Source organism: Penicillium concentricum (assembly GCF_028827145.1).
Source record: "Penicillium concentricum strain IBT 3081 chromosome Unknown utg000006l_segment0_segment0, whole genome shotgun sequence".
Classification (NCBI taxonomy): Eukaryota; Fungi; Ascomycota; class Eurotiomycetes; order Eurotiales; family Aspergillaceae; genus Penicillium; species Penicillium concentricum.
Genome location: NW_026622759.1, coordinates 1,510,604 through 1,537,433, shown reverse-complemented (window position 1 = coordinate 1,537,433; position 26,830 = coordinate 1,510,604). Strand labels below are relative to the sequence as shown.

At 49.5% G+C, this 26,830-nt stretch overlaps 15 protein-coding genes across 15 annotated transcripts; 10 read left to right on the top strand and 5 right to left on the bottom strand.

Moving 5' to 3' along the window:
• Window positions 1-187: 187 nt before the first annotated feature.
• On the top strand, window positions 188-1,364 carry N7517_010773 (uncharacterized protein; the record flags this gene model as incomplete). The annotated part of the gene is made up of 2 exons (XM_056728496.1): window positions 188-273; window positions 341-1,364. 2 exons carry the CDS (start codon window positions 188-190, stop codon window positions 1,362-1,364), a joined length of 1,110 nt encoding a protein of 369 aa, XP_056574311.1.
• A 125-nt stretch (window positions 1,365-1,489) lies between these two features.
• Window positions 1,490-2,425, bottom strand: N7517_010772 (DUF4112 domain-containing protein; the record flags this gene model as incomplete). The annotated part of the gene is made up of 3 exons (XM_056728495.1): window positions 1,490-1,994; window positions 2,058-2,272; window positions 2,351-2,425. The coding sequence occupies 3 exons, from the start codon at window positions 2,423-2,425 to the stop codon at window positions 1,490-1,492; spliced, it is 795 nt and encodes a 264-aa protein (XP_056574310.1).
• Window positions 2,426-3,115: 690 nt separating this feature from the next.
• Window positions 3,116-5,759, top strand: N7517_010771 (decapping enzyme complex catalytic subunit DCP2; the record flags this gene model as incomplete). The annotated part of the gene is made up of 2 exons (XM_056728494.1): window positions 3,116-3,146; window positions 3,220-5,759. The coding sequence occupies 2 exons, from the start codon at window positions 3,116-3,118 to the stop codon at window positions 5,757-5,759; spliced, it is 2,571 nt and encodes an 856-aa protein (XP_056574309.1).
• A 432-nt stretch (window positions 5,760-6,191) lies between these two features.
• N7517_010770 (YgfZ/GcvT domain-containing protein) lies at window positions 6,192-7,517 on the top strand (the record flags this gene model as incomplete). Its single annotated transcript, XM_056728493.1, has 1 exon — window positions 6,192-7,517. One exon carries the CDS (start codon window positions 6,192-6,194, stop codon window positions 7,515-7,517), a length of 1,326 nt encoding a protein of 441 aa, XP_056574308.1.
• Window positions 7,518-7,703: 186 nt separating this feature from the next.
• Window positions 7,704-8,999, bottom strand: N7517_010769 (putative cell cycle control protein (Cwf23); the record flags this gene model as incomplete). The annotated part of the gene is made up of 1 exon (XM_056728492.1): window positions 7,704-8,999. One exon carries the CDS (start codon window positions 8,997-8,999, stop codon window positions 7,704-7,706), a length of 1,296 nt encoding a protein of 431 aa, XP_056574307.1.
• Window positions 9,000-9,525: 526 nt separating this feature from the next.
• On the top strand, window positions 9,526-11,164 carry N7517_010768 (uncharacterized protein; the record flags this gene model as incomplete). Its single annotated transcript, XM_056728491.1, has 3 exons — window positions 9,526-9,634; window positions 9,696-10,064; window positions 10,119-11,164. The coding sequence occupies 3 exons, from the start codon at window positions 9,526-9,528 to the stop codon at window positions 11,162-11,164; spliced, it is 1,524 nt and encodes a 507-aa protein (XP_056574306.1).
• Window positions 11,165-11,306: 142 nt separating this feature from the next.
• Window positions 11,307-12,517, bottom strand: N7517_010767 (amidohydrolase family protein; the record flags this gene model as incomplete). The annotated part of the gene is made up of 2 exons (XM_056728490.1): window positions 11,307-11,467; window positions 11,527-12,517. The coding sequence occupies 2 exons, from the start codon at window positions 12,515-12,517 to the stop codon at window positions 11,307-11,309; spliced, it is 1,152 nt and encodes a 383-aa protein (XP_056574305.1).
• A 373-nt stretch (window positions 12,518-12,890) lies between these two features.
• On the bottom strand, window positions 12,891-13,211 carry N7517_010766 (Dimeric alpha-beta barrel; the record flags this gene model as incomplete). Its single annotated transcript, XM_056728489.1, has 1 exon — window positions 12,891-13,211. The coding sequence occupies one exon, from the start codon at window positions 13,209-13,211 to the stop codon at window positions 12,891-12,893; it is 321 nt and encodes a 106-aa protein (XP_056574304.1).
• Window positions 13,212-13,611: 400 nt separating this feature from the next.
• Window positions 13,612-14,835, top strand: N7517_010765 (uncharacterized protein; the record flags this gene model as incomplete). The annotated part of the gene is made up of 1 exon (XM_056728488.1): window positions 13,612-14,835. One exon carries the CDS (start codon window positions 13,612-13,614, stop codon window positions 14,833-14,835), a length of 1,224 nt encoding a protein of 407 aa, XP_056574303.1.
• Window positions 14,836-15,228: 393 nt separating this feature from the next.
• On the top strand, window positions 15,229-16,336 carry N7517_010764 (isopenicillin N synthase family dioxygenase; the record flags this gene model as incomplete). The annotated part of the gene is made up of 2 exons (XM_056728487.1): window positions 15,229-15,297; window positions 15,350-16,336. The coding sequence occupies 2 exons, from the start codon at window positions 15,229-15,231 to the stop codon at window positions 16,334-16,336; spliced, it is 1,056 nt and encodes a 351-aa protein (XP_056574302.1).
• A 193-nt stretch (window positions 16,337-16,529) lies between these two features.
• On the bottom strand, window positions 16,530-17,506 carry N7517_010763 (SDR family NAD(P)-dependent oxidoreductase; the record flags this gene model as incomplete). The annotated part of the gene is made up of 2 exons (XM_056728486.1): window positions 16,530-17,371; window positions 17,434-17,506. 2 exons carry the CDS (start codon window positions 17,504-17,506, stop codon window positions 16,530-16,532), a joined length of 915 nt encoding a protein of 304 aa, XP_056574301.1.
• Window positions 17,507-18,848: 1,342 nt separating this feature from the next.
• Window positions 18,849-21,362, top strand: N7517_010762 (uncharacterized protein; the record flags this gene model as incomplete). Its single annotated transcript, XM_056728485.1, has 1 exon — window positions 18,849-21,362. One exon carries the CDS (start codon window positions 18,849-18,851, stop codon window positions 21,360-21,362), a length of 2,514 nt encoding a protein of 837 aa, XP_056574300.1.
• A 523-nt stretch (window positions 21,363-21,885) lies between these two features.
• On the top strand, window positions 21,886-22,215 carry N7517_010761 (uncharacterized protein; the record flags this gene model as incomplete). The annotated part of the gene is made up of 1 exon (XM_056728484.1): window positions 21,886-22,215. One exon carries the CDS (start codon window positions 21,886-21,888, stop codon window positions 22,213-22,215), a length of 330 nt encoding a protein of 109 aa, XP_056574299.1.
• A 686-nt stretch (window positions 22,216-22,901) lies between these two features.
• N7517_010760 (ferritin-like domain-containing protein) lies at window positions 22,902-24,563 on the top strand (the record flags this gene model as incomplete). Its single annotated transcript, XM_056728483.1, has 2 exons — window positions 22,902-23,306; window positions 23,370-24,563. The coding sequence occupies 2 exons, from the start codon at window positions 22,902-22,904 to the stop codon at window positions 24,561-24,563; spliced, it is 1,599 nt and encodes a 532-aa protein (XP_056574298.1).
• A 268-nt stretch (window positions 24,564-24,831) lies between these two features.
• Window positions 24,832-25,758, top strand: N7517_010759 (uncharacterized protein; the record flags this gene model as incomplete). Its single annotated transcript, XM_056728482.1, has 1 exon — window positions 24,832-25,758. The coding sequence occupies one exon, from the start codon at window positions 24,832-24,834 to the stop codon at window positions 25,756-25,758; it is 927 nt and encodes a 308-aa protein (XP_056574297.1).
• Between the last annotated feature and the right edge of the window lie 1,072 nt (window positions 25,759-26,830).

Here is a 26,830-nt window from a genome sequence, read left to right as displayed (position 1 = left end):
GTGTTAGAAAATCGTGAGGCTAAGGTGTTCTTCTCTTCACCCAATGGCCCCCAAACCGGGGAAGCCGCGCGTGGCTATTATCTAAGCGGGCACCGCCACTATTTTTTAGTTTCCAACTTCGGTCTACTTTTTTTTTTCGAAGTCCAGTCCAGAGTCCAGGTTTAATAGTCATTACTTTACAGTCATCATGCCAGCAAAGGAACTGAACAAATCATGCATGGAATGCAAGGATGCAGAATTCGAGCTCACTGTCCGCAAGAGGCAGCTTTGCAGGTACGCGACAAGTCGGCAATCTACAACCCCTCCAGCTCATAGTTTCTGACTTTTTTTCCTTTTCTAGCTCATGCTTTAGACGTTTTATAGCACACAAGGTCCAGTCTCGTTTGAGCGTCTATAGAGCTTTTGGTCTAGATGGCCCCAAACACCAGTTGCTTCTCCCTGTGTCTCTCGGTGTTTCCTCGTCGGTCTTGATGCATATATTGAATTCCGATCGACAGAATCGCCTGAGCAACGGACGCCCTCTGGGATACGACTTCAAGATCTTGGTCATCGAACCTTCCACCATTGCAGCTACAGGCGTTCCCTTTGATCAAAACTACAAGGCTCTTCAAAAGAATTTACCGGTGCACGATATTACTCGCATACCTTTTCATAGCATCTTCGACTATGTCCCGGAGGTGAAGGAGATTCTGCAGGAATATGCTGGATCAAAATTCATAGACGACAGCGCTCAGTCGAATGAAGAGCGCTTAGCTGCCTTCCGTGCATCCATTGCCACCCCCACGTCCAGGACCGACGTCGACAATATCTTGCTGACCAGACTGGTCGTTGAATTTGCGAAGAAGTCTGGATGTGAATCTGTGATGTGGGGTGACTCGGACAGCCGTCTCGCTGCGAAAGCACTTGCGGGTGTCGCCAAGGGACGTGGTGCTTCCCTCACCTGGCAGGTATCCGACGGCATGTCTCCTTGGGGCGTGAGGTTCGAGTATCCGCTCCGTGATCTGTTTAAGGCCGAGTTGCTCCAATATGCGAGTGTCTGTGCCGAGCTTTCTGATATTGTCATACCCGATCAACCGCCTTCCGAAAATGTTCTTACCAAGAACCTTTCTATTGATGAGTTGATGCTGCGATATGTTCAGAACCAAGGCGCAAAGTATCCTGGTGTCATGGCAAATGTGGCCAGAACCGCAAACAAGCTCAATCCCTCCACTTCTGATAGTGCACCAACTTGTGCTCTTTGTGCTAGTCTACTGGGAAATGTGAAGGGTAATTCCGGAGTTACTGTCGCAAATCAGGCAGAGGATAACCACAGCTCTCAATTCTGCTACGGATGTATGCGGTCTCGACCCGAGGAGCTCTGCTGAAGAGGAATATTCTTGATTCATGACAAAATTAAATGAACTAAAGACGAAAATCCCGCTTTATCTGAAATTATCGACAATCATGGGGTATCTGAAATTACGATCTCAATATCTTCATGAACCACAGGCTACCTCGCTCCACCTCGCTCCAAATCCTCTTCCGGATGACCTGCTCCGCCAAACCATCTACCGAATGACTTCCGGGACTGTTTGGCCGGCTGGGGCCTGGCTGGAGGCTGGGGGGCATCATTGTTCCTTCCTCCATGACCCGGTGGTCGCGTATCATCATAGGCCGGTGGACGGTCGCCAACAACTCCTTCTTCTTGCCTGTCAAATGCATCGGGAAGACTGTTGTCGATTTCAACTATCCGATCCTGTCGTCTGTTGCTCTGCTGTGAGGACGCCTTGGCGCCCTTTTGGCGCAGATGACTTTCGAGAAGGACGGCATTTCGGGTATTCGCTTTGTACACTGCATCGGCAAGATCACCAATGAAAGGGACAAGGCCAATGAAGAAATCCATTATCACATTGAGCAACATCTTCATGCGCAGAGCTTGAGGAAGTCCACCGTCAATGCCTTCGCAAGATTTCACAACCATCATTGCGAGCGCAGCATCGCCAGCATCGCCGATGCTGTAGTTTATTTGTTAGCATTGGTCTCTCGGTGCTAGTGCAATAGATCCCGGTGAAACCTACAATGGAATAATTCCAACCACACTTCCCCAGCCGAAGCGGATCCCGCACAAGCTGAAAAGAGCATAGTCCAGTTGGTAGGCTCTCCGTTTGACCTTGGTCAGGACCTTGCTGTCATTCTCAGAGAGGCCCGGCGGGATGGCCTTGCGGCGCTTTTTGGTCTTTTTTCCAAATGTACGACCGAGGCGTGAAGCAGGAACTTCTTCGAAGTAAGGGTCCTAGATAGATAGAGAATTGGGTCAGCCTGATCTCTCTTCGCAAGACCAAATGGATACCAGTCATGCAAGGAAACTCACCTCAGTACCAAAATGATTCTTGGCGGTTTCACCTAGCACCTTCTTGCTAACCAGAGATACCAGAATTTTTGACATCTTTGGATCACAATATTTCGCTGGAGGGAGTGAAGAAATTGAAATCTTCCCCAGAGAAGCGCTGAAGAAAGAGATGAATGCCGAGCAAGGATAACAAAAATAGACTATGTATAGGCCCTAAACCCTTCCTGGTTGGGTAGACAGAGTTTGGGTAGGCGCTCGTTTCACTTGTGTATGGCGAGGACAAAGGGCGCGTAAGGGTAGTTGAAGATGCTTGAATTTGAAACCAGGTGGATTAATATAGCAACCCCAAAGAATATAGGGGATCTAGGGAGATCAACGGCTTTGCGCGACAAGACGTCATCACCCCGAGAATCCTGGAACCCGCGGCACAGCCACATTTACATGTGGCGCATTATTTTGGATAATCACCGCCACACATTACCTTAGTCACCCGATCACCACCTTGGGCAGCTCCGATGATTGCTCTGCTTCCCAACGCCTCATTCACCTCTTTTCTCTACCCTGATTGGAACCTTGACTACCTCCACACCCTGCGCATCCTCTTGAGAGTAGTCTCTGCCCCATTCTATCCACCATATCTACACAGCCCTGGGTTGGTCTACCCTCCCTGGAAGCTGCTCCCTCCACCGTGTTGCTTGCTTATTTCGACCGTTTGCGCTGTCGGATTGAGTGAGCAGTTATTTTTCAGTCACCAACATTTTGAAATGCCAGAGCCTATCTTCCGATATGATCGAAACAAATATGCGGTTAGAAGACTGTGAGTGCCTGGTTGTTGATCGATCGGTATGACGACAGGGTGCTAACCGAGGCCGGTGGGCCATTGCTAACAGGGCTGGATGATTTGTGTGTCCGTTTCATTATCAACCTTCCGCGCGAGGAGCTTGAGTCGGTCGAACGGATATGTTTCCAAGTCGAAGAGGCGCAATGGTTCTACGAAGACTTCATTCGCCCGCTTGACCCGGCGCTGCCGTCAATGAACTTGAAGACATTTGCTATGCGCATTTTCCAGCATTGCCCACTTATGTCGTCATGGTCTCATTACCACCATTTGGCTGCCTTTCAAGAGTTCCTCGATTACAAGACACGCGTGCCGGTCCGTGGTGCGATCATGTTGAACCAAGACATGGACGAGGTCGTTTTGGTTAAAGGTTGGAAGAAGGGTGCCAACTGGAGTTTTCCCCGTGGTAAAATCAACAAGGGCGAAAAGGATCTTGATTGTGCTATTCGTGAGGTCTACGAAGAGACTGGGTTCGATATTCGGGACGCCAACTTGGTTAAAAACGAAGACGATGTTAAATACATCGAGATCACGATGCGAGAGCAGCATATGCGACTTTACGTCTTTCGAGGCTTGCCCCGTGATGCTTACTTTGAACCCCGCACCCGGAAGGAAATCAGCAAGATTGAGTGGTACAAACTTTCAGAGCTGCCAACGTTAAAGAAGAACAAACAGCATGATGAAGGACTCGCAGTCGCAAATGCGAACAAGTTCTACATGGTTGCCCCATTCCTCAGCCCACTGAAAAAGTGGATTGCGCAACAGAAGAAGCTTGATGCGAGAGCCCAGCCTGGTACAACCCAGGCTTCACAGGCCGAGGGATATCTTTCCATGGATGAAAATGGCCATGCCAATGGCACTCCAGGGATGTCTCTCGCGGAAATGGCTATTCCAAGTGATCTTCCTGAGGTGACCTCAGCACAAGATGCTTCAGATCACCTCAAGCGCCTTTTGAAGATTGGCGCCGCACCGGGTCAAGGTCATACACCCGGCCTCGAGCCAGTTCGTGCTTCTGCCGTTGACCCGTCTAAGGCGAGCGGGCTTCTTGCCCTGTTGCAACGTGGGAACCAAGAGACATTCCCTCAGGATGCTCTCGGTAATTCCATGGTGCCACCCAACGTATCTCAGTCCAACGTCCAATCTGCGGAACAACGGCCTCATTTAGGCCCAAATTTCTTCCCCGGCTTTCCTCAGCAGCAACAGAACATGGGTCCGTCTCCTTTCATGCGGCAGAACTCGACACCATTCCACACTGTCCCGTCTCAACCTCATATCCAGCACTCTCCGAATGGCCCACGGGTCCTTCCGGGCACTGCATTCCCGACTACTGCGCCTAATTGGTATCCTAAACCCCACGCGATACCTCAATTTCCTCCAACCACCAGTTCGTCTCAGTATCAGCACCATAATCAGCCTGCTATGGCCCATAGTCTTCTGCCCCCAAGCCATATGCCCGCGCCATTTCAACGGACGGGAGACCCTGAGTTCTCTGAATCCGCTCAGTTATCTCAAACCCGGGGCCCAGTCGTCCCACCGGCAAGCAAGTTGCCTCCACCGAAGCTCACAAGCCATTCCCTCTCACTCCTGGAAGTCTTCAAGGTTAAGACCCCCAAGGGTCTGGGTCCACCGAGGTTGGCGGCTCCTATCCAGAGCTCTTCCCAGGTGCCTACGACGTCTCAGCATCAGGATAGTCTTTTGGGTTTGCTCAAAGGTCCTCAAACCGCCCGTGTAACTGAACCAGCAGAATTGTTAGGAAAGCCTGTTGTGCCCTCTACGGCGCCTTCAGAGAAGCAGATTCTTCAGCGTCCTCGCGATCACCACAATCAGCTCACGCACCAGCCTGGTGGAGCGAAACGGCTTCCGGGAGCAGGTCAGACATCGGCTACCGTGTCTGGACCATTAAACACGCCACAATTTGAGTCATTTGCCAACCCGCATAGGTCAAACAGTGGAGCGCACCGAAAGAATCATATGATCAGGCGAGAGCAGCCCCAGCCACAGCAGCTATCCTCACCCATCACCATTCTACCACGTCCTCATTCTGCCAAACGGGAGGTATCCTCGCCGAGGCCCGTTGCACAAGCAACCCAGGTTCAGCCTGCAAAGGTCCCCCAAGCCTCTGAGCCCAGCAAGAATTTCCAGCCGCAGATTCTACGTCGATCCGAAAAATCTGGATATGAAGAATTGATGGCCACGGCTCCTCAAGCAGAAGCGATTGAACGCAAATTGAGTTTGCCTGGTGTTGATGCCAACACCCCGGGCCTGGCCCCACAGGGCAACTTTGACCGTCGACCGAGTCAAACTGCTGAGCAGAAAGCTTCACTTTTGTCTCTCTTCAGCAAGGCACCTGTCTCTCCATCGCCCCTTTTTTCAACCCCGTATGACGTCCGAGCCGTTAACCAGCAGCCGGCAGCGTTCTCAGGGTTTGTCAGCCCAATCTCTTCCCGCCATCGTCCGAGCAGCGGGGATATCTCCCGTCGCGGTACCCCATCTGATGCTGGCGCACACACCAATGGTCAACATGTCTCCTCCCCAAGCAACAAGGCGTTCTTGCTTGGGTTCCTGGAGGGAGTGGCGAAGGGCAATAAGTAGCTCTGTGGTCCGCTGATTTTATGCTCAGGTGGCTCTGCGGTAGCTTCTAGCTAGGCAGAAGTGACACACATAGCAATAGTGTAATATTGAAACCGATTATTCTTACATTCCAAGTCTATCGTAAGGAAAGCCATTCATGGCATCTGTTGTACAAATAGTCTCTGCCACTTGGCGATGTATTGACGTCTATAGCACCACAGCTGGTGTTAGGCTAGGATTAATTCAGCCCTTATCCTCGACAAACTTGCAAGAAACGAATCATTGTCTAGCGAGTACAATAGCCTAATGTAAACCACTTGAAAATCCGGTGATCCATTAATTTGAATACTAGGCGTCGTCTATAGTCTTCTGCCACAATCCACCGCCCAACGTCATCGCCCGATTTGTAAAGAAATAGATCAACTCACATTGGCTCTGCACACCAACTCAACCATGATGCGCCCACGCCCCTCGGTCTGTAGCCGCTGCCTGGACCGCAGTAGGCTATTCTCTACCACAGCACAGCGCGCCGAACAGAGCCAAAATGCCCCCCTCCCGCCGACCGCAGGATACAGCCGACTCACAAACCGCGGACTGATCTCCATCACCGGCACCGACAGCACAACCTTCCTCCAGGGCCTGATGACCCAGAACATGCTAATAGCCAACGACCCAAACCGAAACATTCGACGCACAGGCGCATACACTGCATTCCTCAATTCACAAGGCCGAGTTCTGAACGATGCTTTCATCTACCCGCTCCCCGGCGCAGAGGCCCAGGGTACCGAGTCAGGCTGGCTAGTGGAGGTAGACAAGGACCAAGTCCCCGTCCTGCTGAAGCACCTCAAGAAACACAAGCTGCGCTCGAAGCTCAAGCTCCGCGCTCTGGATGAAGGCGAGCGCACAATCTGGTCTTCATGGAAGAACCACGCCGAGCCCCAACGGTGGGCTGCATATAGTCTGGAGTCGGAATCGCCGTCGCCCTTCTCACCCACCTCTGAAATTGCCGGGTGCATTGACACGCGTGCTCCGGGCTTCGGATCCCGCATTATCACGCCCGGCTCGGACGGCCTGCGCACCTACTTCCCGGATGAGGCGCAGGTTGCTGGGCCCGAGGTCCAGCTGGACTCGTACACCGTCCGTCGCTTTTTGCACGGTGTTGCGGAGGGCCAGGCGGAGGTTATTAGTGGATCGGCTTTGCCTTTGCAGTGCAATATGGATATGGCTCGTGGTATCGATTTCCGCAAGGGCTGTTATGTCGGTCAGGAACTGACGATCCGTACCCACCACCGTGGTGTTACGCGGAAGCGTCTTTTGCCTGTTCAGCTTTATGAATTGGGTCAGGATGGGCAAAATGCCCCGGATATCCTGACATATGATCCGTCTTTCCAATTGAGTTTGCCTTCTGGTGAAGCGGATATTGTTAAAGCTGGTGTCACTACTCGCCGAAACCGCAGTGCGGGAACGTTCCTTAATGGCATTGGCAATATTGGACTTGCGCTGTGCCGTCTTGAGGTTATGACTGATGTTGCGCTCATGGGTGAAACTCCTGCTCGTCCTCATGAGCACCACTTCAAACTAACCTGGGCTCCGGAAGTCGAACAGCCTAACGAGGTCGGAGTACGTGCTTTCGTGCCGCCTTGGCTGAGAGATTTCATCTCCGGTGGAAAAGAGGAGAAGCCCGCCCCCCGTGATCCTGAAGCAGAGGGTGAACGGGCACGGGAATTTGTCGAGCAACTGGAGGAAGAGGAATCCGAAGCCGAAGCGCGCCGAGACTAAGACGCCTTAGTGTCTAATCACTACTCATGTATAATATAACACAAAATGATATGATGTAAATAGTTCTTGTATCTCTATTCAACTCAACATTGCAAATACAACGTTCTCTGGGGTATCTCTTGAATCTAAATACAATGGTAGAATCAGGCTGGGACTTTTCAAAAATGCAGAAATGAAGCGCGAGAGCTAGAGGCCTTTCGCTGCCGCTGCTTCTGCTGCGTCTGCGGCCTCGTCTTCTCGCGTTAGCTCTTCTTCGAGAGCTTTGCGCTCCTTCTCACGCTGTGCGTTCTTCAGCCGCATCATCATCACTTCCTGCAGACTAGGCGCAGCTGGAGCCTTAGTGGATGCATTGAATGACGTTACACTCGGAGCAGCTGCCGGAGCAGATGCAGGAGCGAATGAGCCAAACGAGGGCGCTTTATCGGATTGCGGGGCTGTTTTCAAGCCCTGGAAGTTGAATGATGGTTTAGCAGGCCGGCTGGAAGTGTCGACAGAGGGTCCTGGTGGTGCAGGTGCGGGCTCAGCCTGGACAGGCTTAGATGAAGTGTCAGGACCGAGATCAGGCTGGTTGCCAGTGGCCCAGAAAACAGACTCGATAAGCCCCCATTCGCCATCTTGACCAGCATGTTGACGAATCTTCTTCTCGCTATCAAGAACAGCAGTGTGAGCGCTCACAATAGACGAAAAAACCACCACACCAGTGGCAACAGTCTTCTTCTCCTTGTTCTCCCCGATCCGTTGGCGTTTATCCTTGAGCGCAATGGTATTTTCAATCTTCCCAAATGGCTTAAACAGCACTGCCAACTTCTCAATATCAAGCTCGACCCCACGGCCCTCCCGCACCCAGCGCACTTTCACCGCACGCTCGAGCTCAGGGACCTGCGCGCCACCCTCCTTCGAGCGGTCCACGCGCTGGCTACTCCGATCCGCCGCCTTGCGAGCCTCCTCTTCCTGCTGCTCAATCATCTTATTCACTTCATCAAGCTCCTTTTTAGCCTTCTCCCCAGCCTCGCGTCTCCTCCGCCGCCCATCCTCCGCAATCCTATCAATCTCCCGCTGCAGCTTCTCTTCCGCGTCCTCATCACCACCCGCCGCCCATGATCTCTTGACACCCTGCGTGACACCCGCGCCACCCATTTCGGCGGCGCCTGCCCGCTCCCGCGCTTCTAGGTCTTCGCGCATCTTTCGTTTCGCCGCTCCCATCATGTCCCGCTCGCGCTGTTTGCGCATCCGCGCTTCCCGCGCATTGTCGTAGAGCTGTCTTACTGATTGGTCCGAGAGGACATCGTAGGCTATTTGGAGGACATGGAATTTGTCGATGTCTGCTGCGGTGGGGTTTTTGATCTTGTCTGGGTGGTACTTTAGTGCGGTGCGGCGGTATGCGCGACGGATTTCGGTCTCCGTGGCGGCTGGTTGTATGTCTAGCAGAGCGTAGAAATCTTGGTTTGAGGCGGCATGTGCCTTGAGATCGTCGTTTGGCATCTTGGTCGTTTATGCGACTGGTGTCGCCTGGGAGATTTGCGGAGATGAAATGGGGCGTTTGATATTGCGATTTCGGAGTGTGTGGTTGCTGGGTTGGGGAGTAGGGTGATATAGAGCACAGTGATAGCCCCGAGAGGTAAATAGCCCTAAATCAGAGCTCTTGAAAATGAGGTGTTGTTGAGATGGAAATTTGTAGGTTCAAGTTCGGAGCTTGGGCGGTGGATCTGTTACGCCTCAGGCCGCCAACTGGTATAGTATTAGATCTCAATCGCGAAATCATCTGGAAATCTATTATTTACTATCCTAAATTAGCCAAATAAACCATTCAGTACTCAATTCTTTCTCTATCTTTTGTCTTGAAGATGAAAATATGTCTGACTGTCATTGTGGCCATGATTATAGGATTGAGGTAGATCTATGGAGATATATATTGCCTGGGCACGTGTGTATCCTGGAGTTTCTGCTCTCTTCAGTAGATGGCAGCCCTTTTACCCCAAGCCATGAACCATTTGAGTCCATTGACAAGATGGCAACTGACTCACCGTCTAAATCTAGTGTTACACCTCCAACCAAGCTTCAACTAGCCCTAGCATTGGCTGTTGTCAAGGGAAAACCACCAGGCCAAGGCGTTAAAGGTTAGGCGAACATCCAGTTTTTACAGACTCAGACCATTCAATTATTGACTGTGCATTCTAGAATACATTTTGCAGATTCGAGAGTTCATTAAAAAGTCGAAAGATTTGGGCCAAGTTGGTGCGACAGACAAGTTCTTCGACAGCGTCTCCTTCTGGCAACAAGCATACGAACGGTCTGAGGCAGGACAGAGCAAACTACAAGATCAAGTCCACGAGCTTAACCAGCGTATTGAGGGCCTTCTTGCCAAACTGCGTGTCAAAGTCACTGCAAATGACAATGAGACCTTGCCGGCAAACAAACGCAAGGCGCCTGCTGTTGGTAAGAATGCGAACAGTTCGAACATGGCTAGGAAACGCACAAAGCTACCAAAAAGTATGCAGAAAAGCATTCCATTGATGGATGATGATCATGATTCAGGAGAAGAAGATGGTACTTGTTTCCCTTTTCCTAGATCAGTCACGATGATAACTAATGTCATTACAGACTTGTGCCTCAACAGACAGCTGCATATCGTCCAAAAGGCCTTGCAAAGAAGGACAAACAGCAGTTCGGAGGCCAATTCTCTGGCTGTGGATGCAGTCATCCTCTGCAAAACTGCAGAGCAGAGACTGATCCGGACTATCCAGAACGAGAGCAGTTTGACGGAGGAGAAATCTTCCCAAACCGAGCAGGCCAATGTGCCGGATACAGAAACTGTTATGAATGGTGTGACAATTGCTTTCCATCTCACGCACAAAGCATTGCACAAAATGACTGGGGCCGAGAATTCCACGCAGCACCAAGCCCAGGTCATCTACTACCTAGTAGGCCTGTTCGAATCAACCATGACAACACTCACTCTGCATTGCACTGCAATGTCCAAGCAAACTTCAGTCACCAAAAACGTTATATCAGGCGGAGGCCAGAAGTCTGCCACGCAACCCGATGAACAAAACAAACGCACAAAAGAGAAGAACTCACCTACCCAGAATGAGACGGCCTCTCGCCTCGCAGACCTGCTCTGCACAATGGCACTTTCCCTGAATCTAACTCGCACGGAAGATCAGAAAGTATTGGAAGGGTTTCTTTTCCTTGTCCTCAATCGTATGGGGAAAATGCTAGCTCTCCATGTTTTCCATGACCTGCGACTGCCAATGGGCATTTGTCCTGGGATGACATTCCCAGATGGACTGGAAGCAATGACTGACGAGGGTCTTATGCCAAACGAGGCACAACTCGAAGCAAATTATCTCGTTCGGCTTCTGGATAGAATGCTTAATGGTAAATCCTTTCCATCGCCCCTCGAGACATCGGCTGCTCGTCAATTTGTTGCAAATGCCAAAGATCGTATGCAAAAGTCTCTCCTCCGGGCTGTATTCGGACCTGATGACCATCTGTTTCGGGAGGGTCTGCGACGTCCGCATACTCCGCCTCCTCAGGTACTTGATGGTCAACAGATGGACCAGGACACGTTTTCGGACTGGCTTACACAGGAGCTGTGGCGGCTTGTTGGCTGGGATGTGTTGAAGACTGTGTTTGTTCCAATCTAAGGCCTCGGACCATGGAATTTGTGCTCCTGGTACTACGTTTGTTTCACGTTTGTTCCCCTTTATTGCCTTATACCCCAGTTGTTATTGAGATGATGGTATCTGCATACCAGTATAATGATATTTATGCTAGATAGTATAATGCTTATTCGAGTTTCAAAACACGAGCAGCATTGCCGCCCAACACAGCAGCCACAGCCTCTTGTTGCCCCTCAAAAGTGGCATCGATAGCCTTATAGTTGGTCGTCACGCTGATCCATTCCTTCTCACCCTCATTCAGAGGCGGGAAGAATGGATGATCGGTACCTATAAAATATATTAGTTTGACGCAACCCCAACCATACCAACAATACTAGAAAACTTACCAAACATAAGACGATCAGTACCCTCACCAGCAGCAACGGCAGCCTTGAGGCCAGCAGTTCCGTAAACAACAGCATCAAGGAAGATATTTGTCTTCAAAACCTCCCAAATACTCCTCTGCGGACCAGGAACATCACCACCATTCTCCACAAACTTCCGTTCATGCATAATACAGCTCTCGATGCGCCCCGCCAAAAACGGTAAAGTGCCACCCGAATGCGCCAGCAAGATCTGCAACCGCGGGAACTTATCAAAGACACGGGACAGTAGCATGCGGGTAACCGCAATAGTCGTCTCGAGCGGGAACCCAAGAGCCAAGGGGAGGACATGACCATAGCGCTTCGTCACCTCAGGACCACCAAACGCCTCATCAGGGAGACCGTAATGAGGATGCAAGAAGAGAAGGAACTGGGTTTCCTCCAGCGCAGCCCAAACAGGACCGAGCTTTTCATCATCGAGACCATTTCCTAGTCCGGAAGTCCCCATAATCACGCCACGAATATGAGGCAGGGTCTTAAGTCTCTTGATCTCGTTAACGATGATATCGGGACTAGGTGCGCTCAACGGCAAAGTGGCAAAAGCAAACAAAGTCGATCGTCCTTTCAGAGGGAGGGTGTTGTCCGGGTCAGTGGACTTATTGTTCTGGGCACAGGTTTCCTCTAGATCGTTGTTGATGCGCTCAGCCCATTGCTGGGCTTCGGCGGGATCGAGGAAGTCTAGCCAGGGATTTGCGAGAGAGATCACGCTGCTGTCAATGCCATGCTGTTTCATGAAGCTTAGCTTGACATTGATGTCGGAGTAGGATGTGTCGACGGGGCGACCGCGCTCGTCGATTGGAATGGATGGGTCATCATCTGATGAGAGGATTATCAGGCGTGGTTCTCCGCTTGCTGGGTCGTGGATGTAGGGGACTGTTTTGCGAGCGCGAAGCATCGCCATGTACGATGGAGGGTACACATGGGTGTGAACATCAACTACTAGAGGACGAGACATGTTTGCGATATGCGAGATAGAATAGGGAGAAGAGAAGGGAAGAATATTACAGGAGTACAGGAGTAGGTAACTACAGGGGGATCCAAATGAGGGGAGAACAGATAAGAGCGGGGATGCCTGAAGGATTCCGATGTCCGATGTCCGATGTTACGATATCTTCGATATTTTCGATATCTTCGATAATGGTCCTTTTGATTGTTACGTATTTGAAGGATTGCAATTTAAATGCGAAACGTACTAGATATAGCTTCTCATTAGAAATGCCAAGGACCTATAATGCAATTTATTTCATTGATTCGTTGGTAACATTGAATAACTGTTGAGTTTTAGCAAGATCCAAACATTTAGAAATGAATTCCACATACTCTCTCGATCACTTTTGCAGGTCAGCACCGGCCAGAGTGACAGGCTTCGCGTTGGTGAAGTTGGGGATATCGCCAAACACCCCCGCAGTGCCAGGGGCCTGTAGAGCAGACTTCAAGGCCTCCTCGCTCTCCCACTCGAGGGTGGCCATGATCAGATACTCAGATCGTGAACCATCGAGGGCATTGGGAAACTTGGTGACACGCCAGCTGATCAGGCCCAGGGGCTTCCAGGTGCTTTCGACGAGTGGCATGTGGGACTTCATGTAGTAGGCCTCGTCGAACTGGATGTCCGCATTATTGGGGTACATAACAATTCCAATGAACGGCATTTTGGCGAATGGATTCGAGGGGTTGAAAAAGAGATAAATAGTGTGTATTGGAAATTGAGCTGATGAAGGAAGAGAAATAGAAAGCTAATGTGTCGAAGCTGTTGAGTCCCCCGCCTCGGGCCAATCGGGGCGGATTATTAATCGCTCGAGGTGGAACTCAGGTGGTGGGGACGAGGACTCTCAACCTTCATAATATGCACATATTAGGCTGAGGTCATATTCACATCATATCTAAAGCATGCCCAAAGCATATAGCATTCTCATTCATGGAACATCAATGAACTGAATGAAGTCTAGCTCTCACATCAGCGCTAGGTATTAGCCTACTAGCCCCGGGGGCCTAAGTGTGGATATCAACCCGGAACACCAATTCCTCAATTAGGCACGTTATTCCTTCACAATGGCGCAGACTCGAATTCTCAGTCTGCGAATTGGGATATGGGCCTTGATTGTGCTCGCCATCGGCGTTTTGTACAACGCCTATGTGCACAACATCATCTTTCTCACAATCGGCGTCGGTCGAAATATCCAATCAATTGACGAATTCCCATGGACTTGCACTCGCCTGCAGCATCCTCTCTTAGAAGGATGCGAGGATATGTGGTTATATGAACAAGGACGAAAACTGTACGCAGCATGCAGCTCTATAGACACAAGAAAGGGATGGAGTCCGGGTGGCAGCAAATTCAACATCTCCGCGAGAACTCGCACGGATCATATTGCAGTGTTGAATATTGATCACCCTGGCTCGGATGGGCTGTATGGCCTGCGAAAGCTCAAAGTTGGTGGTTACTCTGGCGATCTGGATCTGCATGGCTTCGACGTGCGCAGTGTTGAAGGCAGACTTCGATTCTGGCTGATCAATCATAGACCCCCGATCGATCCTATAACAGGGGAGTCCCTTGATGCCCGGGCCTTTGGAGCGAACTCGACAATTGAGATATTTGATTTGGACGATGCCTCGGAGATACTTGAGCACGCCAAAACTATAGCCAGCGAGGCGATCATCTCGCCTAACAACTTGGCCGTTGACAAGGACGGTCTGGTATTCGTGGTCACCAATGATCGCAACGCAAAGGTTGACACTTTCCCGGAGTTGGGAATGTTGATTGGCGGAGGAAGTCTCGCCTATTGTCGAACTGACACAGGAAAATGTCATGTCGCTGCCAACAAGGGCTTTTCCTTTGCCAACGGGATCGTCCAAGAGAACGGGCTTTACTATGTGTCTCATTCAGTGACTGGACTCGTGACTGTCCACACAGTAGTTAGCGACCGGCTGATTCAAGTTGACAAAATCTCCACGGGATACCCGATCGATAATCTGTCTCTCGATGCAGATGGGAACCTCCTTGCTGCCGGAATTCCGAACTCCATTGCGTTTGTGAAGTCCATGGAGGACCCGTATAGAGTTGTTGCTCCTGCTACCGTTCTCGCGGTCAATGGGATAACCACTCAGTTGAGAACTCGGAGCGGGAAGGATTGTGAGGTCTCGAAGCTCGTGGAGGACCGAGATGCGAAATGGCTTCCTACTTCGACTGTTGTGGTGCAAGATGTGGAATCCCACCGCTTGTTCCTTGGAGGAGTCCTGTCGCCATTCATCACCATATGTGAGAAGCGTATTTAGTTTCTTTTTTTGCTTGCTCTCTGAAGTGATATGGGTATTTGAGATGGCCCGAAGATTAAGACATGTCCACAATGCAGGGTCAGTGTGGAGAGTGGATTGTCAGATCAAGTCCGAATATGGCAATTAATTTGACTGATAGCCAATTCAAATGCCAATATCCAATCTAATGCAAATGTAAGATGTCAAACGTTTAAACGGCTTATCTACCTTATCTGCGTGCTTATCTCCAGGGGCTTTTTGATGTATTGCAGCTGACCTCCAGGGCTATGATCCTTTTTCCCGACTTTCCCCCTCTTCTTGAGATCTTCCCTTTTCGAAATTCACTTTACACACTTTTGTTGTCTCAAATTTGCCCTACAGTAATAGTACCAATTCCCAGGAGCAGTGTACGCAATGGCTTCCAACGCCTCCCCAGAGATCCATTCTGCCTCTGCGGTAGATAAGGATGATTTGAAGATACCGGTATGCGATGTCTCTGGTTATCTCAAGCTACGACTAATAGAATATCTCCTAGCTGATCGACTTCGGTCCCTTCTTTACAGGGACCCCATCCGATAAACATGCCGTCGCTCTCTCCATAACTGACGCCTTCAAAACATCTGGCTTCGTCTACATCAAGGCGCATGGCATTCCCCCATCCGTTGTGTCCGGGGTATTTGCGTCATCTGCCCGTTTCTTCGCCCGCCCCCAAAGTGAGAAAGACTCTCTGGGCTGGACGACCCCACAGTCGAACCGTGGTTACGTCGCTATCGGACGGGAGAAGTTAACGACCGTCGACGAAACAGATGGAGTCGATACTCTACGTGCATCCGCACCAGATATCAAAGAAACTATGGAACTTGGTCGCGAGGGCGTTGAGGGTCTACCTAATCGCTGGCCCGATCATCTCGATGACGAAGGAAAGAAATTCAAAGAAACTATGCAATCATTCTTTGAAATGGGAAAGACCCTACATAAGCATATCATGCAGGCCATTGCATTGGGAATGAATTTGCCGGAGCACTTCTTCGATGACTCTGTCAATGTCGGTGACAATAATCTCCGTCTGCTTCACTATCCTCCCGTCAGCAAAGAGGTCTTCAAAAATAACCCTAACCAAGTCCGTGCCGGCGAGCACAGCGACTACGGTTCAATCACTCTGCTTTTCCAGGATAAACACGGTGGGCTGCAAGTGCGCAGTCCCAAGGGAACTTTTGTGGATGCGACTCCCATTGCTGATACTATTGTTGTCAATGCTGGGGATCTGCTTGCTCGATGGTCCAATGACACCATCAAGAGTACCCGTCATCGGGTAATTCAGCCGCCCGCGCCCGAGGGCTCTGATGACGATGATTCGGATTATCCTGCTCGGTACAGCATAGCGTATTTCTGCCAGCCCAACAATGACAAACTTATTGAAGCGTTGCCGGGAACATTTGGCGAGGAAATCCAAGTGGACAAGAAATACTCGGCGATTACTTCTGGGGATTACCTGGTCCAGCGATTGACAGCGACTTACTGAATGGTTGGACCATGACCTTGAGACTAGCTCGATGAGTATCTTCGATTCGTGCGTTTTATTTGCGTCCCACCCATGAGCGATTAAACATTCTTATCTGGAAATCAAGCACTCTACATATTTCTATCTTCATTGAAGCTCAAATCTGTACGGTCTATGTATACCCAAACTGCACGTAGCCCGAACAATCCACCACTTAGTAGACAGCAGGCGAAATCGAAATCCGACCGCCATCAGTAACCAAGATATTACCATTGATATAACCGCCCGAGTTACTCGCCAACCAAACAATCAACCCGGCAAAGTCCTCCTCACTACCCCCACGAGTAGCGGGAATCATCTCCTTGGGGAACGAGCCATCAGAAATAGCTTGACCCTGAATTCCAGCACCTTGGAAGATATGATTCGCCATATCCGAGTAATAAAGACCAGGCGAGATGCCATTAACCCGAATATCGTAATAAGCAAACGAAGTAGAAAGCATCTTCACCAGATGCGTAGTCGCCGCCTTGGAAGCGTTATACGCAAAGCTAAACGGCACTTTGCGAATAAACCCAGCAATCGAGCTGGTGATAATAACCTGCGCAGTCGGTGCAGCAAGCACATTCTCCTGCGGCGCAGGACGACGCTTATTCGCCGCTTCAAGCAGAGGCAGGAATGCCAGAACCGTGTAATAAGACCCGGTAACGTTCACGTTCATCACGGTGTTGAATTCTTCCATGGGGACGTTGAAGAGTTCGTCGCGGACTTGTGAGAGAGGCGGGAGGGACCCGTCTTCTGCGGGTTGTGGGGGTTTCATGAGTGGACCCATTACGCCGCTGTTGGCGATTAGGAGGTCGACGTGAGATGTTTGGGCTGCGACGGCATTGTAGGCTGTCTCGAGGGATTCCTTTGAGGTGATGTCGCATTGGATTGGGATCACCGTTCCGTTTATGCTTTGTGAGGCGGTTTCTTTGAGTGCGTCTTCGCGTCGGCCTAGGATGAAGATCTTGGAGACTTCGTTGGCGTCTAGGGCTTTGGTCATGATACGTCCGAGGCCTATGGTTTTATTAGATTATGTGTACATGTGTATTTATGGGATTTGATTGTTTGGGGCTTACCACTTCCGCCTCCGGTGATCACGACCACCCGGTCCTTGACTGAGAATAGATTTGATGCTTGAAGATGGGACATGTTTATTAGTTGGGTAGTTCAGGGATGTTTGAGAAAGAGAAAGAGAACTGGGAGTGATGTGCTTTATAGGAATGAGCCATCAACCCCCGCCGGTCTCGCCATTCTAGGGGTTCCCCTCTTTGATCGGCGACGCTGTCGGTGACTACAGGTGTTAGCAACCTAAGGCACCAATTGAGTACCCCGTGTGTAACACACCCCTGGTGTGTAGTCACCCCACTAGGCTTTCATAGGGGCCTTACAGGCCCCTATGAAAGCCTATCTTACCAGCCTCTATAATCGCTATATTACGACCTCCTACCAGTCGCATAAAGTTCAAATTCAGAATCTAGGCTTATATTAGCTTTATAAGTGTATATTTTGATTTTAAATAAAATCCGATCGGTAGAAGTTGAGATATTATAGAAAATGTGAAAGTTGATATTTTAATATTAGATATATATTTACGATTTATACGGGAGTACCACCACTTTCTAGAGAACCTCTATAATTTTAAGAAATTATAAATAAACGAATTTTTCGTGTTTTTAAATATGATTTAGAGAAACAACTAGTACGGAGTAATCGATTCTAGATCATTTAAACTAATATAATATTACATTAGAGATAAGGCTTAGAAACGGGGCAAAATAACTATAGGGTACATAATTAAAAAAAAACTGAAAAGGGGGTTTAACTTGGCATATTTGTATTGTTTGGGAGCTAATAGGCCGCTATTAAAGCCCTATAGGCTTTTACTATAGGCCCGAGGACCGGGCCCAAAACCCAGCCCATTTACGGGCTGGGTTAGGCTGGGCTTTGGGCTTTGTGGGCCGGTGCGGAAGTCTAAGATTCACCTCCTTCCGCCTGCAGAGCTCACTCTATGATTCTGATGCAGCGCAGCTGGTTGCTAAGAGTTTCCTCAGCCTTGTCTCGACATTAGTAGCTGACTTCGATCAAAATCTCGACACGGTTCCCATCTATGAAGCTTTACGGCATGACGACATTCACCTTGGCAAGGGTCCCTCTAGCAGCTCGAATTGGCCGTTGACTATTTCCAAAAGAATTGAGGAAATCGCCCTTCAGAATCTTGACAAAGTTGCCATCAAGGATACAGAAGACCGGGCCTTCACGTATAGCGGGATGATTGATCGCACCAACATGATTGCCGCGGCGTTGCTCGCTCTCAACCTTCCTCTTGATTCACCAGTCTGTCTCTTTCTTCACCCTACCGCAAACTGAATACCTTTTATGCTCGCCATCTGGAAGTTAAATCTCGTCTATGTGCCACTTGATCTGAGGAACCCAGTGCCTCGTCTTGTGACAATGATCCAGGATTGTCAGCCTCGGGTCATCGTTTGCAGCGATGATACCCGAGAGTCGAGCGAATATGGACGGACTTAGCTATCCGGAAGCCCATGTTATTAACCTCTCTACAATTACCTCCGCTCGGGTTGCGCCAAAAATTGAGGTCAAATCTGAGCCCCAGGCACGTGCAGTCATTTTGTATACGAGTGAAACCACTGGCCGACCCAAGGGTATTCAGCTTCGCCATTCAAGCCCCATGAACGAAATCGAGGGGTATATCGGGAGGTGGGGACTAGGTGCCGAGATGGTGCTACAGCAGGGGGGCATGACATTCAATCACTCCCTCGACCCAACGCTCACAGGTCTATCTAACGGCAGATGTGTCATTGTGGTCGCAAAATCCCTTCGGGGTGACCCGATATCGTTGGCAAAGTTGGTCGCTGATGAAAGCATCACATACACAAAAGCGACCCCACCAGAGTACGCAAAGTGGCTCTACTATGGCTCTGACTACCTTCGCCGCGCATCAGCGTGGAAGTTCGCCTTCGGTGGTGGCAAGCATCTCACGACCAGTCTTGCGCAAAGGCTCCGCGCTCTAGAAATTCCTAGTCTCCGTCTGTTCAACTCCTACGGCCCGGGCGAGATCACGATATCTTGCCATAAAATGGAAATCGACCACAAGAATGAAAAGTCTACACCGGGAAACATCTATCCTGTCGGGCACTCCTTGCCTAATTACAGCACCTACATCGTCAACAAGGAAATGCGATGCGTGCCTCCAGGTGTCTCTGGTGAGATTCTCATTGGAGGTGCCGGGCCCTTCATAGGATATCTCAACATGGATGCCCTGAATGAGGAGAAGCTCGTTGATAACACCTTCGCGCCGCCCGAGTACCTCGATCAGGGCTGGACCAAGGCGTATCGGACCTTTGACCGAGGTTATCTTCTTCCCGGTGGAGAACTTGTAATTGATGGTCGACTAGACGGTGACACGCAGGTCAAGATTCGAGGAATCCGAATGGAGCTTGAAGATATCGAGAATACGCTCGTAGAAACCTCCAGCGGGGCATTGATCCAAGCCGTCGTTTCCATCCGTGGGAAAGAGAACCAGCAACTTGTTGCCTTTGTCATTCTGGCTCCTCGCTTCCAAGGCGACATCGATGCTATGCTGACCCAGTTAAAGAAGGACCTTCCATTGCCGCAGTATATGTGCCCGGCTGCTATTGTAGCTGTCGACAAGCTGGCTCTCACTGCGCATGGGAAGGTTGATCGCCGGGCTGTCGATGCCCTTCCTCTCCCCAAAGCAACCAAGTCCAGCGTCGACTCCGAGGGAAGCGAGAAGCTGACACCAACTGAGACTTTATTGCGAGAAATATGGGGCAGGGTTCTCCATGAAGGCATTGTGGATATCTTGAGCATTCCGAGTGACACTGATTTCTTCATGGTCGGTGGTAGTTCTGTGCTCCTGGTCAAGCTCCAAGCCATGATCCACGAAGAACTTCAAGTCACCCTCCCTCTGATGGATCTCTTCGAGCATAGTGTTTTAAAGGCCATGTCACAGAAACTCGAGGCCGCGAGCCCAACGACTGTCATTGATTGGGAGGCCGAAATAACTCTCCCCAAGCTACTCATGGGGTCAGGAAACCACGAGATCACTACACCAGTCAAACAACAAAACCTGGTTGTGGTCCTCACCGGGATTACTGGTTTCTTGGGCAAAGCCCTCTACCGCAAATTGATTTCTGATCCAGCCGTTGCCCATATCCATGCAATTGCAGTCCGTCCCCGAGGTGTCGGCGGTCGCACTCTACCTTCCCCATCGCCAAAGCTAACACTGCATGATGGGGACCTTTCCTCTCCCCTACTGGGTCTGAATGAAAACACATTCAGCTCTCTATCCGACACAGCCGACCTTATTATTCATTCTGCCGCCAACCGCTCCTTCTGGGATGCATACTCCGTTGTCCGAGAACCCAACGTCTCAAGCACCAAAGTCCTACTCGAACTCGCCAGCCGCCGCCGCGTCCCAATTCACTTCCTATCCAGCGGCGGCGTGATGAATGTAGGATCTGAGCCGCCACCAAACGGCCAACAAGGCTATGTCGCATCCAAGTGGGCGAGCGAGCGTCTCCTCGACTGCGCTGCTCAACTTGTTGGGCTATCAACTGTTGCACATCGTCCGAATCAAGGACATGATCTACCTGGTCCGACGGAGGATTGGAGAGAACAAATTCGAGAGTTGGTGGGGCGCATGCGTTGTGTACCAACTGAGTGTCACTGGGATGGATACATGGACCTTGTACCAGTCAAAACACTGGCAGAGGACATGGTTTCAAACTTCATGTCGGCAATTTCTGGTCGCAAAGTCGGGGTCATTGATTATCTTCCAACGATGCGAGTTACTACGGCCGATTTCTTGAATGTCGCGATCGACGATGGGTCGGGTTTCGAGCGACTTAATCTGATGAAGTGGATGGGTCGTGCAAAGAGGGAGTTTGGATTTGAATGGTTTGTCACTGCACAGAATGCGGTGGTAGGAGACAAAGAAATGGGCATGGTCACTCAGCTGTGATTTTGGAGAATCTAAATTTTACTTCGTTTCGTATTCTTGAACCGAATCCTTGCTGATCGGCTTAATGTACCGCATTGTGATATCCTAGTGCAGATCAGGTCCAAAGCTGCATCATCTACTCCATACAACATACGAAGCTGTAAGGTACTTTTGAAGAGTTTCAATTTGATGTGATTTACTGTTACGATCGGTTAAAAAGCCCCTCGTTTCAACTCGAACTACCTTTACCATATCCCAAGACGCATAAGAGTTGCATGAAAGAAAAAAACAAGCGGTCAAGAAGCACGAAGTCGTGAAACTTTTCATTGTCTGTATGGTTGAATGCAACATTACGAACAAAGCGATAATTTTATGCAGCTGGGAGAAACGGTCTCCCCATCTCTTTGCTTCTTTTGAACACATAAATCCCAGCCAAAAGAAGAACATAGTCATCTACAACTCCTTCCCCCTTCTCTCAGTTCCCATTCTCTACCCAGTAAGCACCTTTTCTAAGATTGCAGGGTTGTTTACTGACTATCTAGTCATGCCTCAATGGACCGGGTCCTTGACTAGTCAGAATGGAAATTCTCTGGCTGGTGTGTTCATGATTAACGGCGAGCCGTGGGTATTCGAAAAGAACGCTCAAGGGAAACCGGCGGCTCCATTTCAACGGGCCCCTGCAGTCGTCAATATTCCTTGGAAGGAACTCGAAAGTATCCACCAGTCCTTACAGAGTCGAGAACCTTTCACGGCGACTATTATGGGCTCTACTATGGAGATTATTTGGTCTAATGGAGTGAGGATCACTGCCAATGTGCCCCATTGTGACACCTATGGTCACTTTTCAGGGGAAGGTGGCTGGCGGACACAGTGAGGTCTGATACTCTCATAGTTAGGTTGACGAATCCATGAATGTTATGTTTTAATGCAAGTTTTTTTTTTCTGCTTTGTGTTGGGTCTGATATTGCAGGACTATATGAGAAAGATTGCATATGGATTCCGTTGACAGTTTATTTATTCTGATAGCTCTAACTTTCGCATAGCCCCCTGTTCCCTTCAAAATATCCGGCAGCGTCCGGCCGGATTCAATTTCCACCCAGATATGTTTGTATGTTGATCTGTAGAGGTCCATAGAATGTTGGGAAGAGCCTAATCCGACGTCATTCACTGCCGAAGCATCCCGTTGTGCGAATTGCATCTTGCAACTACAGCCAAGTGTATGAAGAACGTCCTGAGAATAAATTGCTGAAATTATAAAGAACCTTAACATTACCATGTGGCAATTCCACCATTCGGAATTCATCCCCGTTCAAAGTTACCCACATTTGGGCGATGTCTTTAACCATCGTGTGATTTTTTTTACAAAACCAAGGGCCGCGTTGGATTGCTTTGGCTGGTGATCATTGATATGTGATATTGGCTGAACACTATATGTACTTCACGAAAGGTCCGTACCTATCCGACGCTTTTTGAACGATACAACTAACCGAATTCTTCAATGACCAGTGATAAGAACACTTCTTTTGTCTTGAATTAAAGAAATCTTAACCTGGAGCAGAGATGATGTGGAATAGTTTCATTCTATTAAGCCTATTGGGCTCCCTGCCTTTCGCGGTTTCGTCTCCAAAGAAACACCAAAAGGATGCGACAACAACCCTTGACCCGTCACTGCCATCTCCAATTGCAGCCAATGCATCAGCTTCAGCGCCTCCACTTCGCAGTTACAATAGCTCCAGGCCGCACACACCCTTTACTGGAACTCCGACTACCACAGGTGCGCTGACAGCTTCCTCGATCGGAACGGGCATCGCTCGCGGAGGCGTTGCAGCCGGAGCGACAACATATCCCGGCGATGGAAAGCTTCACCATGCCGAGCCTGCTCCATATGTCCCAGCAGGTGGTGTCGGGACCAACGGGAGCACGCCTGTGTACAACACGAAGAGCGATTTCGATTACGAGTCTCTAGTATGCATCCGCACTAATTCACAAATCAGTATTGGGGTCTAAAAGCTAATCTATAACCAACAGGCCCTTGCGCTATACCAAGAATGGATTGAGCTCGATCTTTTCCAAGACGGACTCAAGCGCTTCAACAATTCAGCCTTCCGCGCCGCTGGTTTGACTGCTGCAGACCGTGAGTTGATCGCATTCATGGCCCAGCAAGAGATAGGCCACGCCACTATGCTCAGCAACATCATCGGAGACCGTGCCCCACAGCAGTGCAGCTATATCTACCCGTACACGAACGTCAAGGAGTTTGTCGACTTCTGCCAGAAACTCACTCGCTGGGGTGAATCTGGCATATATGGGTTTTTGGCTCATCTTGACTCGCGCGAGGCGGCTACTCTCTTGACCCAGTCCATCACCACGGAAGCAAGGCAGCAAATGATCTTCCGCCAGTTCGAGGGTCTCTTCCCGATGGTTGAGTGGTTTGAAGCTGGCATACCGCAGTCCTGGGCTTGGACGCTGCTGGCACCATTCATCAGCTCTTGTCCTGAGAATCAAACCCGTTTGATTTGGCAGAATTTCCCATCGCTGATGGTGGTCAATGAGCCTAATCCGTGGATTTTGGGGACTGTTTCTCGCAATGTTTCCTCGGGCAATAACCGAAGTTCGGGGTATAATTTCACTACGAGTGCCGATCAGATTTCAAGACTCAACCAGACTTCCGGGTTCAATCAGACTTCGGGATTCATGTTCAATCAGACCACAGGAAACAATAATACTGTCGGACCAGGTGTCAGTATCCCCAAGTCACCAAAGGGCTCCGGAAGATTTAATTCGTCTACTTCGGGTATCGTTCCTCCCGTTCCTGTCAGCAAAACCCGCCCAGTACCTCTCACGGCGCCGGGTCGTCGGGTGCTGTTGCAGTGGGATCTTCCCGGGAAGAAAATTGGTCCCAATAACAGCTACATAACTACAACAGAGACGAAAGCTGGGAGCGCAAAGTTTGTCATTTGGGTGTCGCAGCTGAACATTACCTACACCCCTCTGCACGTTGTCAATGGTACCAATAACGGCACGAACACTACCAACAGTACCCCTGATGGCATTCGAGGATATACTATCCAGCCCGGTTTGGAAACGTACCAGAGCGACCCAGCTTTCAACGGTACCATTTTCATTGCTATCACCGACAGCGATCCGTATCTGAGCCCGTTCAATCTGAGCCTGATTGACCCGCATGTGGTCGCCGGTCCAGCTATGTATCAAGCTGGTTGAATGAGTGGTCAGCTCGTGTATTTACTGGGTGTGTCAAAGGGTGCAGAGAATTAGCAGGATCAATTTATAAAAGTTTGTTTTCATATTACCAAACCATGAGATATATAGATCTAAATATAAATGAAAGTTATAGAGCTAGGAGCCAACTGGCGATTCCCTTAACCCCGGCTTATGTCTTATCGCCGAGCCTCAACCTCATTTCTCCACGTCAGTGTTTGTTACCTTTTTCCCTCGCCACTCCTCATCCCTCTACACCAGCCTGAACAGAATGGAAGCAAGGAATCGCAAACAGCGCCGCGCGGCAGCTGTATCCTCTTCTAAAGCCTCCGAACCCGAAATCTCCATGGCCCACCCCCCACGCAACGACCCAACCAAAGACAAACCAACCGTCGAGCGCACACTATATGACATCATCGCAGAGCGACAAAGCGCCCTGCATCAAAAGGGGGGATCAATTCCAGCTTCGGTAGAAGGACAAGGCATACCGTCACAGTCAGGGGGAACGCGATTCGTGACAGTCGACGCGTCTGGGAATTTGGTCGACACGGACGGCGACATCAGCAGCCATCTCGCATCGAATGGCTCACAAAACACCAAAAAGACTCAACAGGGTTCAAATGGAAACACTGTCAAGAAATCCGACACCGAATCTGAACCCGAAACCGATAAACCCCTCCCACCATTCCTCGACACGATTCTTCTTTCCCTGCCTCTGACAACACTACACCTCACCCTGAGTTACCTCGCAGCCCACCAATACGCTGAAAATACCGACCTGCCGAAACTCTTCAAAGATTCTGTCACGACTGCTTTTCCTCTCCTTACTTTATTCGTTCATTTGGCACATGGTCATATCATCTCGTTCAACAAGCGCGGTTCGAAGAATGTACAGGCAGAGCCTGCTCCTTCGTTGTTCCCATTTACAAGTGAAAAATTGACATTTTCATTCCTACGGAAGCTGGTTTTTCCGCCTGCGCTCCGGACTTTGGTGTTTCTTCCTATTGCTGCGTTGCTGGGGGCGCATCTTATCGCTATCACGAATGGAGAGCCGTATTATGCGGTTATGAAGAAAGCGCCGGCTGTTGGGACTATTTGGATTTGGTGTATTCTGGAGTTGTCATTTGGGGCGGCTGTACTTGGGGCTTTGGGACCTTTGATTTGGGGTGTTTGGTGGATGGGGTATGGTATTTTTTGAGACTGAGGGTGGACAGTATGGATGTAGTATAAAGAAGTGTTGTTGTAGATAGGAGTTGCATTGGGAAGGATTCTGATTGCTTTGATGAGGATCAGAGATGAAAATCTCAGCATGAAACTAATATGGGTTCCATCGATCTATCCCCATTGACAGAATAACAAAGCATATATAAAGCCATTGATCTACCTTTGAAACATGAACCACATCCACCAAGACATAACACAATGACAACATACACAAAGCCCCTTGTTGATAGTATAATTCAACATCAAATAAGTAGTCGATTCTCCAGCCCATCCGAACAGGAAAAAATCCCTAATCCAAATCGCAATGTCCGAACACCATCATCCCCTTCTTTCTTTCTCACCCGTCAACGCGACTGCCCTCCGACAAGAAATCATCAACACAATTTTGAACGTACGCAGACTCCGTCTAATTGTCATCATTCCTGCACAGCGTCGCTGTCCCGGCAGTCCCCTAGCCTTGGCGTTTCTCTATATACGACCTTTTCTCACCGACTGGGAAAACAATAACATACAGTGGAGCCTTTCCGTAGACGCACATCCAGGCCAACGACAGACCTTCATCGAGATAGATATCACTACCTATCCAATCGGTACCCAGCGAGAGCAGAACTTTGCTTTCCCAGTCTATGTGCTCAAGTCGGATTCCGGTGGGAGGAATTGGCAGTTCTATCGACATTCTACTAGAACTACTAATAATTCTCGAGGAATGATCGAGGAACTTGCAGGGTTATCCTTGATGTGATTAGTTTTATATATACGTTCTAGATGCATACAGAATAGTATATTCGTATATTCTAGATGCATGACCAGCCCATTGCTTCAATTTGAATTTGCTTTTTTTCTTTGCTTTTTCCAGTTCATTCTCTCGATATAGACATGTTTTCGACATTGAGGCTGTAGATTTGACATGTCTTCAACATCCGAGCTTTCAATTGCATATGTCACTCAACAAAATCACGCAACGAAAATAAATTATTTAATTCAGCCCTCGTGATTCGGAAGATATTTACATCGAGGAACTAACATTTTCTGCATTTCTCTTTCCG